The 13,077-nt window shown below is 44.4% G+C and overlaps 1 protein-coding gene across 1 annotated transcript in view; it reads right to left on the bottom strand.

The window, feature by feature from the left end:
* The window catches only part of efnb3b (ephrin-B3b), an 80,095-nt gene that overhangs the window by 34,671 nt on the left and 32,347 nt on the right, over positions 1 to 13,077 (bottom strand). The window contains exon 2 of the mRNA XM_056368760.1: positions 4,066 to 4,355. Coding sequence (XP_056224735.1) covers positions 4,066 to 4,355 — 290 coding nt within the window. The remainder of the gene's footprint in view (positions 1 to 4,065; positions 4,356 to 13,077) is intronic.

The following is a 13,077-nucleotide window of genomic DNA, read 5'->3' as shown; positions in this document are numbered from 1 at the left end:
GAACTGACCCTTTAATAGCAACTGATCCTGGACCAGTTTTAACAACAGCTCTTCTGTTCTCCTCATGTGGACACTGTCTTTTAAACTGCAAACCAAATCAGCTGCATGGAGATAAGTTTAGTTTTCTCCTGCAGTTCTCATTAAGAAGACACGTCATCAAGACCGCACTCTGATTACGAGTGTGTGAGTGTGTGTGTGTGTGTGTGCGTGCGCGTGTGTGTGTGTGTGTGTTCTTGTGCATGCATGCGAAGAGTGTGTGTGTTACACAAGGCCCTGGCGCCTGCTTTCAAAGCATTCATTAAAAGCAGTGAAAGGCTTGATCTGTGGTTTGGGTTGATGTACTGAGCATGTCTGTGTGTGTGTGTGTGTGTGTGTGTGTGTGTGTGTGTGTGTGTGTGTGTGTGTGTCAGGATTTGAATGGTGAAAGAGATGAGGAGAAACTAAAGGGGGAGAGACTGAGGGAGAGACACGGACAAAACAGAGGGAGAGAGAGAGAGAGAGTGTGACAGAGAAATGGGTTTACGTAAACTCTGACCTCGTGTTATGAATGAAAACATCAATCAATGAGTATAACCAATCAATTTTCCCACCCTTTCTCTCCTCTCCCCAGGACGCGGAAGTTAAGAATTACATTTAATGGGATTCAAGTAATCTGATTACAAAACAGTGGCATCTGTGCTGCATTAGTGGGAGCAAAAACAAAGGAAACTTTGGGTTTTTTTCCACATTACTTGATTTTCTCCAGACACAAAGATTATTTTCTCTAGAAATGATCAATGATACTTGTTGATGATCGCAATGTGAAAATCAAATTTTTTGCATGATTTACTGTGCACCATGGTGGCAAACTGTGGCGGAAACTGATTACCCGGTGGACTTTAAGCAAGTTACTGGTAATCTGTAATGGGTTTAACATTGAAATTAACCTCCGTGGCTTTGTTTCCTCCTGCTGTTCCACCATCCAACCGCACATACGCTTTTTCCATGTGTGCCTGGTCTGCAGTGTGCAAATTAAATCACGCTATGCTATAGGTTAATTAAAACAAGATTTCCCTGAGGCTCCTGCATACATTGGTGCCCTCACACACATGCGCAAACATACATTTACAGTAACTAAATTCAGGGACACGCCGGTCCACAGTGCGTTCAGTTTGTATGGTATCCTCCCAGCAGGCGCAGTTAGCGCACACAAGCTGCAGCAGATATGTGGCTCTAAATGAGCAGTAGGATTAACAGTTATTAATTATCTCACAGCCTCATTAAGTACACAGAAGCTCTGGTGAGAGACTCAATACAATTCTTCATTAAGGACACATGATCAAAGACACGCCGCTCACTATACACAAGCTATCTGGTGGCGTTATCAATCAGCTATTAGCACCGACTGCTCTCCACGATCAGCTACTCCCCGTCTCCTCACCTCTTCAAATGTGTGTGTAAATGTGTGTGTGTGTGTGTGTGTGTATAAGAGTGAGGGAGAGTGTGTGTCTGTGTGTGTGTGACCTTGTGTTGCTGCTGTCATTGATTGGGCTGGAGCTGTCAATCGATCAGTCTGGTCTGTGTGTGGAGATAAAGGTGTTTCTATCTCTGGACACTCTGTTTGCTAGGTGGGAGTACAGAAGAGAGGTGGGCAAAATAAAGACTGTGGACCACAGTAGGCCTTCTGCTCAGATGTCTCAGGTCCTGCAAAGTGTTTCAAGAGTGTGCTTATTTCACCGCAAGGTAACGAAATTCAAGTTAGAGGTACTTGAGGTTGTCCACCGTGCGCTGCCTTTGTGGGCTCCACTGTGTGTGTCTGACACATAATCATTACCTGTGCAATCATCATCATCAAGACTTTGAGCCCTGGTCACTTGGAATGATTGAATTTGGGGGATACACAGGATGAAAGCAATCAGTCAGTCCCTTAAAGGTACAGAGCTCATGGTGACAAGTGTGTAAGTTGGTATGCTGTGGAATTTTGCACCACAATTCAAATAATGCCGGATGAGTTGCAGATTTCTAGACAAACAGTGATTTGTTTTGCTCTCCAGAGTTTGCGGTTTTGTGAATTCTGAATATGGACAACATCAAAAATCTGGCAACCCTATTAACTTATGCAGTGCATGTGTAAAGATGGGATTGTGCAACGGGCCGCAACGCTATAAAACAAATATGCTTTGTTGACTGAGAGCATATTCGACTGTAAATGAAAGCATTTCATGGTACACCAATGCACTTTAATGTACTATAGATAGACGCATGTTCTAATGTGATAAATCTAGGCCATGCAGAATTTCAAACAAGCATTAGCACAGTGGGATCATTTCACAACACTGACATAAATATATACAAAAACCCAATCTATCAACACTTGCACATTTAAACCAAGAGATGGTTTAATTTATCCGGGAGTCTGTTTAATGCATCGCGCAGGTGTCGGCGTCTCATGTTTGATGGCGTCTCAGGTTCTGCTGTTCAACATCTGTCAAGTCACTGAATCAGGTATCACATTGCATTCATTTTCCTCACTACTTATCAGGCCAAATTCCGTTATCGTTGGGTCCTTGGGTGCACAAGCATTACGCTAATATACACGCATACATACATAGTGTATATGGTGCTGCACCACCGCATGTTATCTCACCTCCTCGTATCTAATCTGAGAGAAATACTTGTATGCTGATAATGCTACAGGGTGCGGGAGAAATATGCCCAGTGCCTCACCTCTCTTCACAAACACGCTGAGTGTGAGGACCGATAGCGAAAAACCCGAGCGCGCCTGAAACGGGTGAACAAATATAGAAAACAATGAGGCATGAGGGACTTCACAGACTTCCAGAGATCTTATATTTTCTTTGTCTCTTTCTATCTCTGTCTATCTCTCCATCTCTGTCCCAGCTTCCTGCTCCTCCTGGCTCCACTCGTTCCCTCGTTTTTAGGGGTTTTATTCTTTTTTCTTTTTTTTTTTCCCACACGCAGATGAAAAGAAATGAAAAGAGCATTTGCACACCTGAGTGAATAGAGCTCGCAGGTGCGTGGGAGGAGAGCTATGGGAATCAAACAGGGTCTCTCTCTCTCTCTCTCTCTCTCTCTCCCCATCTTTCTCTCTTTGTCTATCCTGCTCACTCTCTCACTCCTGGGGTGTTTTCACAGTGCTTGTGTTTGTATTGGAAACTTGTGTGCGTGTGAGAGTGTGTGTATACATGTATGTGAGTATGTGTGTCCTGTGTGTCCTGTGTGTGCTGAATGCTCTTGGCTCTTGGTCTGAATTTAAAAACAACCCACAGGTTTCGGTTGAGGCAACCTTTTCTTGCAGATTGTTCTGTCCGATACAAACGCTTGGCCTGGCTCGCCTTGATGACCTCATCAGGTCTTCACACAGCCTAACTCCAAACAACCCTTCTGAATAAACCAAAACAAACTGTTCCTCGCCATTTGCGGTCACTGCAAGATGGCAGTAACAATAAACAGGCCTGAGGGCGGCACAGCTGCAGAGCAGGACAAAGACACAGCAATGACACACAAACAAACACTTGAAGAAATGAAACTGAAGCACACATGTAACCATATTTCACTTGACTCAAAATCCCAACACAAGTGGCAAAGAAACAAACACACTGCAAAAAAATGAAACAAACGGAAAGTGATTTCTTTCTTTTGCTTTAAAAAAAAAAGAGAAAGGTGTGTTTAATACCATAGAAGTGAACTTAATCAAATAACCTGCAGTGACAGGTTTGATTGAAAAAAAAAAAAAAAAAAGTTCTGAAAACAACATGCCCATCTGGTCATTTTTTGCAGTGTGTGTCCTGTACTGTACCCACCCATGGACCCGATCACACACACAATCCTCAAACCTAATTACTCTGAACACACCCGCCCAATCATCGCCATCATCACTGAAATAAACAAACACACTCAGGCACAATCAGAAATCGGTCATGCAATCATAACAACCCCCTCATCACCCCCCCCCCCACACTGCAATAAAGCTCAACACACGCCCATAAACACACACACACTCTCTCTATCTCTCTCTCTCTCCACCCTCTAAACTTCTGTGCTTGTTCTGCTTCCTCCACTCACCGATGATGTAGTAGTCGTGCATGCTCTTGAACTCGTGGCCCCACAGATTGGGCGAGAACTCCTGGAACTTGATGGTGAAGCGCCGCTCGCGGGTGGGCTCGTCGCAGGTGAGCACGATGTTCGGGGCGCCCATCACCTCGCAGCGGTCCGCCTGCTCCCGCGACGACACAAGGTAGAGCTTGTAGAACTCGTAATCAGGCGTGGACCTGGCGGTGTCCAGCGGAGGGCAGATGAGGTCCAGCCGGTCCCCGATCTGAGGGTACAGGACGTAGCCCTTATCATCCCTGAACCTGGAGGCAGGAGAGAATCGGGAGCAAGAAAACAGAGAGAAACAAAAGAGTCGGGGGAGGGAGAAAGACAGAGAATCATTAATCAAAGTCTTTTGCTTCCTGCAACAAACCAGTTCAGAGCCACCTGTCCTTGCTGCAGAATGAGCAACAGATGGGTCCTTTGCCTTTCTTATTCCTACTACTTCATTATTATTTTCTCTCCTTCATGGGGAACAGGTGCCGTTACTGAGGAACTGCTGTGCAGTCAACTGCACAAATACATTTTTACCACACAAGCTCACACAATCCCCTGTTGACCCCATGAAGTGGTGGAGAAAGAAAGTAGGAAAGTATAACCACCAGTTGATGAGCCACATGAGGAAAATAACCACCAATCTAAGGCCAAATGAAAAGCATTCATCTTTTTTTTTTCCCTGTGAACGAGCCCACAAAAATGAGCCTGTGTTCAGAGATATTTCTGAGTGAAAATCTTGTACATTTTGAGACTAACATATACTGCAAATGTAGGAAAAAGGCAACTCACAATTGTAGAGGCAGCAGTAATATTACCATGAAAATCTAAATAAATAAAAATGCTACATAGAATTGAAAACAAAAAAATCACAAATGAAAGAATTCATGGGAAATGAAGGTGAAATATTGTCAATGTCAACAACAAAATAGCGACCAAATTCTTCCCAATACAAATTTTCTTGCAGAACTCATTTTCATTTTTTTCCCAGCTCTTATTTTTAGAAGTGAGAACTGTGGCCTGTCCACAGAGGAAGAACTATCAATACACATCAACAGAACCAGGCTGCCAATGCCACATCTCAGGTATGTATGGTTAATTAGTTTGCTAATTAGCTGTCTTGATGTCAGCCTGTCATCGTCTTCTGATATGAAGGACGTGCAGTTTGCTTGTTTATAGCCTCACTGATGATTTGACACCTGTCATCTACAGGACGCCTGCAGCCTGAAGCGATTCTAATTCAACAGTTTACTCCAGTTCACCCAACGTCTGGTTTATTATCGTCATCATTATATATTATCCTGGGTTTCAGTGAACAGCTTTGATGTTATATGGTCTTAATCTTGTTAAATTGCTTTCCTGGAGTAAACAGAAAATATCTCACAAAGAAAGTGAAATTAATTCCGCATATCTGCACAAAACCCAGGTAGAAGCCGAAAGGAGCAGTGCTGCAGTGTGTCGGGCTGGTGGGCTCACTGTGGCGGCACAGCTTCCAGAGGTCTTTCCAGAGCAGAGAACATGAAACACAGCAGTCAGAGGGGCATAAACTCCACAAATGACTCAGACTCTGTCATTCCCCTCACAGCACAGGGCCATCTCTCGCTGATAAGGCCAAATACTAGGAGTTATCAACTTAGCTCCCGAGGCTGATGATGACTTTAACTTTGACTCCATGCTAGCATGCTTGGCTAACTGGGAAAACAGAAAGCAGTCCATGCACATCCGCAGCGATTTTATCTTCGGTTAAAATAAATGTCACCACTGATAGAAAGAAAGAAAGTGTTTATAGCAGTAACAGATAAAAAGGATTCTCGCAGAATGTTAAGTGACACTTTGATGTGGATGTGGGGGTGGGGGTGGGGTGGGTGGGGGGTGGGGTGGGTGGGGGGATGGAGGGGGAGCGAATGCCTGTAATGTTAAGGAGCCCATTTTCTGTTACCTCTGACTCAGACACTGTTTCTGTTTGCAACAAATCCACATGAACACCTGGGAGTCACAGAGCTCAAAGCTGCTTAATTATTCCCTCTGTTCTGCCGTCAGACAACTGTCTGACCATTAAAAAATAAACAATACAGGATCACAAAGCACCAATAGACTGATTTTGCTGCTTAATTGTACTGTTTAAAAAAGACTAAACAAATCCTATTAATGTCACATCAGCAACGACTGACATCTTCATTTGTCCAGTTAACGATTCTATTTACCGATCAGCCACAAATAGACTAAATCACTGATTATTTTCTTCCTCTCTTTGGAAAACTGTGCCAATTATTTATTAATTTTTTTTAGAATATTAGGTGGCAACAAAAGGAGGCAAGCATGTTTTTCATTAGTTACACTTGTGCACATTAAAGTGGTTTTCCAGAAAATTGCATTTCTACAAAGTTGTGAATTTGCAAGAGACGGATTAAAAAAACAAAAGCAAAACTTGAAGCAACAGACGCCAAGATAGTCTGACTGAGTTCCAAAAACACTGGATACTACATTTCCCATAATGCAACCTTATGGCATTTTTTGCTAGACCTTCACAGGCAGACACAGGCTTTCCATTTAAATACTGAGGTCTTCAACCCCAAGCTGAGATAACTCCAATGACATCACTGTGACATCATCAGACTCAGGCTTGAGCAATTTCTCTCCAGAGCCGCAACAGACATTAAAACAACTGATCTTTATCTGTAAAGTCATTTACAAACTGCCCAAACTGCCAAGGATTTTCAAAATAAAAGCCACAAAGCTGAGCCACAACACTGACAGTAAACATGAGAGCACAGACCAACTAAACCCTGCTAACCTGTATCTTGATATTCTGGTTAAAATCAGATCAGATCAGATCAGTGTTCTTGTTCCCACATGAATCAGATTCACTTGCCAGCTGACTCTATCTTTTTCCTCCTGGTCATGCGTGCCTGTGTGTGTGTGTGTGTGTGCGTGCCTGTGTGTGTGTGTGTGTGTGTGTGTGTGTGTCTGTGTGTGTGTGGCCTTCAATGGCTCCACCTCCCTGCGGGGAACTTGCTCCACAGTTTTAGAGCTGCTGACCTAAATAAAACTCAACAACACTATACGTCTACAGCCATGCTAGCAGCTCTTAAGCATAGTAGTACTTAATGGTAACATCAGCATGCTAACAAGTTTAGCAGTTATAGAGCAGTTCTAGAAAACACTGTGTGATTAAGGCAAAACTGTGGTTACACAATACACCACAAATGATCAGAGCATCAAGAGGGATTTTGTGAGTCTTCTTTGTTGCATCTGCATCTTTCTGACCACATCCTTTGCCTCTACGCCGGATACATCTACCTCCTAGCACTGCCAGCTAACAGCCTTACACCTGCGGTAAATTGAGATGTGGGCTTTATCCGTTGGTATGTTTGGCTGGCGGCGCACACCGAGGGGAACTTGAGAATGCAGACTGAATGGTGGAGGAGCTTCAGCTCAGTCAGGCCCAGAGGCCTGCGAGGAAGCCACTGTTCTACTTCTCATTACCCAGGTCACTCGGGGTTATCAGGCCACGCTTAGACCGGAGAAGTAGGCACTCAGCTTCACTCAACACCTACACACACACACACACCCACACACATTTCACCTTCCTGTCCTTCTCACACAGGCGAGCACATGCACTTACACCATTTATAGAGTATGAACTGTAAACATGGTGGTGGTTCCTGAGGCTTCAGCAGCAAAGCCTAAACAGAAAAATCTATTACACACACACACACCACACACACACACACACACACACAGGCCCATACAAATGCCCTCCTGCTAAACACAAAAGGTTTGCCCAAACACATCCACCCACATCCAAACACACAGGTTTAGTTTTTCCCTAAACTGAAACCCACTGACTGACTGACACACACACACACACACACACACACACACACACACACACACACACACACACACACTCTTATAAAAACAAGCACCTTTTGCTTCCTGCATGACGCATTCTGAGTGGTATCTGATGGTACCCTGAGTCACAGTCAAGCTGCATTGCAGAATGAGCAAACACACACACACACACAAACACACAGAGGATGGTATGAGTGTTAAAGTAAAATGCCACTGGGCAGGTGCAGTGCTCAGAAAAAAGAAAGAAAGAGAGAGGCAGAAATCAGTGAAGTGAGAGAGAGGGAGGAGAGTGGAAAAAAATATTGAACATGTCAGGCAAGGTATGTAGCAACAACAAAGAAATGTGGTGAACAAGCAGAAAGGAAACATGAAGACAAAGGGAAAACACTCCACAGACGGAGAAAACCTTAAAATATGAGGTGGAAGAGGAAGAGGACGTGAAGACAAAAAAAAAAAAAGAAATGGAGAAAGAAAGAAAGGAAGAGGGAAAGATAGAAACTGACAGTGAATGCAGCACATTCCTGTGACAGAACTCAATTTTCTGATAGACTCCATGTTTAGGGGTGTCAGATGTGCGGAGTTGACCCAGGTTAACCTAGCGTGTGAGTGGATGATGGTGTGTGTGTGTGTGTGTGTGTAAACAGGACAGGGAAGGAAGACCATTTCCCAATCTAATCGTGTGGTAGAGTAAGAAAAATAGTGTATATTTATCTGAGAATGCAGTTTCCCTCTCCTCTGGGTGACACCCTCAGAGTCAACAAACCTGGACTGCATTCAAACATGCACTAACGCCGATACACAATCACACTGTTTTCTTTTCTTTTTTTTTTTTTAAGTGTGGTCAGAAAGTGCAGGAGAGCTTGTGACTCTTGCAGTGGAGCAGTGCAGACGAGAGGAGAGAGAGTGGAAGAGGGGAAAGTGAAGTGAGGTGAACTTTTAAACAAGTTTATAGAGTTCAACTGTGACCACATCTAAATAAATCATCCCATTCAGACACAGCCCTCAGCAACATTACGGTTTCCCTCTACTCTTTTCTTTTTTGGCCACATGTCGCTCTGAGAGACTATCTCTCTGTCTCTGAGTGTCTGTTTTTTTTCCCCCCCTCCTCCTCCGACCCTCCCTCCCTCACCTCTTTCGCTGTCCACTCTCCCTCTCTCTCCTTCCCTTTTTCTCAGCCATTAACAATAGAGGCATTCATGTGGCCACACTTTGAAACATGGCGTTGAGGGGAGGGGAGGGGGGTTTGGTTGGAGGGGGCCAGAGGTGACACCGAGGGGGGAAGAGGAGGAGGAGGAAGAGATGGAGGGAAGGATGGGGGGGGGGGTGTGGGTGAGCTTCTTTCTCTTTTTTCTCCGCAGCTCTTTTATGAGGGCAGAAACATCATTTTCTCAACCCAAGCATCGCCCCACCGTGACCCCCGAGCCGAGCTGAGAAGACTCAAGTGTCAGTCTCGCTGACCTCTCCCCAGACCTCTTACACCTCCTGCTTCTCACCCACACCCCCCACTCCTCCCCCATGTACCCTTCCACTCCCCACTCCAACTCTTTCAATTCAGTTGACAGCATATAAAACTTCTACATGTTACACCTCTATGAGATGGTTTATTTATCAATATTCTATCTCCAATAAAATACAAAGACTCAGAAAGTTGAGATCATGCACTTATGTGAAAGAATTAAAAGCTGTCGACTGCATCTCAGACTGTGTGAGCTTTTGTGTGACCTGCATGTGTTTCTCTTTTCTCTTGTCCATCTGCATGTTGTCTGCCGTTGTACTTGCTCTGGGCGGCGTATCGGACGGCTCGAACATTTCCCAGATTCCACAGCGGCAACCCGAGCTATGTCCGGACCAGTGCCGGGCACACAGGTGCAGCCGAGGGGGTGGGGGGTGGTGAGAGACAAGGGAGGGTGTGTGGGCAAGTGTGTATGTCTGCGCGAACATGAGAATATGGAGCGGAGGCGGGGTGAGGGAGTGCACACGAGCGCCGAGTCCGTGAGAGAAAAAGCGAAAATACCAAGATGGAGAGAATGAGGCGAGAGATGAAAGAGAGAGGTGGGATTCAAAGTGATGAAGCATCAAAACAAACACATAAGGACAAGGAGAGAGCAAGAAGCCGGACAGATTGAAACCACACAAATGTGGAAAAATAATGTCTAGGGCAAAAAAAAACAAAAAAACGGGGAGAACGAGAGAGAGAGAGGGAAGGACAGTGGAGCTGGCAGAGAGCACAAACTGAACTAAAATGAAATCAGCGTGGAGGATTTACTCAAAACTCTCCACACTTTGACCTCCTCCATCCTCTGAGGGGGGTTTGTCCTTGAGCTAAGCACAACCTGGTGGGAGCGGGAAGCCGAGGAGCGACAGCAGAGGACCGATCTATTAGGGAATAATAAACGATGGTGGTATTTGGTTCTGTGGTGGCGGGGGGAGGGGGATTTATGGCGGGCCCTGCGCATAAAGCTGTCTGCACTAATCTCATGGTATACACAGCGTAATCACACACACAGGGGCCCTCGGTCCCCCCTCCCCCCCTGCGTCTTTTAATGTACACACGCTGTCAGACACACGGCAGGGGAGCACGCACACTAAAGAGTAGCAAACCGATCGGCTACGGGAGGAATACACACTCTGTGGGACAGACGTGCACACACACACACACACACACGCACGCACAGACACGCTGAGCTGCAACACCTGCAGGCCATCTAGTAGCTGTCTAAAGTAAATCCGCCGGGTCTCATTTTGTGGAGAGGTGCTTTCCAAAGAATGCCACAATGAGCAAACACACACACACACACACACACACACACACACACACACACACTCACACTCAGCGGAAAACGTCCATTTTGAACATGTCATTTAAGCCCACATGGAATCTTTAAACCTCAGTTTTGATGAAACGAGTGAAAATTTCAGCCAATTCTGCGCCATAATTAACTTTGTTCCAATGCACTTTCATTTTCTTTAATGACTTTCCTACCTAATAAATGTTAAAGTCTTGAGACGAAAAAAAAATGGCGCCTCGGTCATGAGGAAAATGATCCTTAAGACTTGGAAATGTAAAATTATCTCACTCTACTGACGGACTGTTTTACCTTCTTAAAGAAAAATATTATTCCAAGCCTCGGCGCTGGATTAAATCACTTGCTACGATGGACATTTTTCGCCGTGCACCCACACAGGGAAGGGACTGCAGTGGCTATCACTTTCCACTGTTCTGCTGGAGCAATCAGTCCCCCTGTACACTGTGTAGCCCAGAAACACCGACCATATATAATGTAAAACATATGGCCGGGAGTATATAAAACATGAATCCACCTTAAGGCACAATCTGTCTTCGACACAGTATTTGTAGTAACAGCGGCTTCATCAAACTGACCTGTTGTGCTCTGCACGTTTCACCTACATCTTCTGCCTGCCGCTCCATCTGATAGGTTTACAATAAAAAAGGATTCGGGAGCTTTTAAATTTCACCCATACTGTGTTCTTTTATCTTGACCTTATCTCTGATCGCTTCTGTAATAGAATAGAGCTTTTTCAACACTCAAACAAGCCTGTTTGAAGCCTGTTTTGCAGGTCAGACTTGAGGCCTCGCATCAAGAAAAATGCGACTACCATCTGTAGCTGTATCAGTGTGTGAGGTCATATTATGAAGTATCACTGAGTGGATGTTTCGTTCCTGTTTTTATATAATATCAGGTAACATTTTTACATATTTTTAGTCGTATCAGTCAGAATATTAAAGAGTACCTTGGTTTCCCGCTGTTTTCAGTCACACTCAAGTTAAAGGAAATGATCTCATTCCTGTATTATCTTTGGCACAATATTTGTCATCCTAAACTGTTCAAGGAATTAATAATCAATGATCATCATTTATTTGAAATCCAGTATTATCTGACAGGGGCTTTTGCATGCAGACACTGCCGCTTCTGCTTCCATCAGTGCAAAAGGGCAGACAGACCGTTTTAAAATATCCATAATCATTATTACTGTCTTCATTAAAGAACCATATACCCTGGAGAAGAGCTGCAGAAAGTGGTCTTTGACTGTGTATATAGAAGTGGAGAGAGATAGAGACCCATTTGTATGAGATAGAGGGAGACAGGGAGAAGGGTTAGGAAGAGACAGAGAGGGGTAAAGAGAGAGCTATAATGTAAATTGATGAGAGTTTGAGTCTCTCTAGAAAGCATGGCCCAGATACCTCTGAACATTTCTATTATGGATGAAATGGTGGAATGGATGTGAGTTAGATGAGGACAGGGAGAGGGAGAAAGAAGGTTACAGGCTGGGTTTCCAGATTAAAAGCTTTGTTTTGTCAATTAGGCATCTCTTCAGTTAGATCAACTTTCTTCTAAAGTGTGTTGCAAAACAAGTTCAACCTCATCAGCCCCCACCGTCCTGCGGCTGCTGTCTGTCAGCCGGGGCGAACTAATACTGACTTTGCTCAAACCCTATTTCTGGTGTAGATCTCAAAGTTTCCAAAGATGCCAAATGTTACAGGCTGAATTTGAGGGTAATGTGTTTAAAACGATATGATGCAATGAAGCAGCCATAAAAATATAGACGCTTGGTTTTGAAACACTGTGTACTACGGCTTCAGTGAAGAGATGCTATAATAATGTCAGACCTGCCCAGCAACAAACTGCAGACAAAGGTAGAAGCTGGTTGGAGAATATCTAACAGCTAAAAGGCCAATACAGAAGTAAAGGAAGAGTGGATATTGGATTTACATTGATCAGGTGAAGACAAACAAAACTTCAAATTAAAGCCAATGTGGCTGTGTCTTTGCTGTATGTGTGGACGTGCAACTCTTTGTTAACATGTTCACCGCGACAATAAGGTTGATTTGCTGTCTCCAAGTGGCCAAAAATCGACTAATGCAGCTTTAAAGCTACATATCTGAAATTGAAAAGGGGGGAAACCGGGTGTTAAAGGGTTAAAATGGAAAAGAGGAGAGAAAGAATGAGAGATAAGTCAACTATGAAGAGCGGCGTGAACAAGGAGAGAGGACACAAGGTTGATGTAAAGTCAGCGAACACTGCAAGGCCCTCAGGAATGTTGGTGGTGAGAAACGACAACGGTGGTAATAGTTTCCATATGTCGAGAGAGGTAGGGAGACAGAGAGAGAGGTGG

Source organism: Seriola aureovittata, chromosome 23 (genome assembly GCF_021018895.1).
Source record: "Seriola aureovittata isolate HTS-2021-v1 ecotype China chromosome 23, ASM2101889v1, whole genome shotgun sequence".
NCBI classification, from domain to species: domain Eukaryota; kingdom Metazoa; phylum Chordata; class Actinopteri; order Carangiformes; family Carangidae; genus Seriola; species Seriola aureovittata.
The sequence above is the reverse complement of the archived record's forward strand: the minus strand, read 5'-3'. Positions and strand labels throughout refer to the sequence as shown.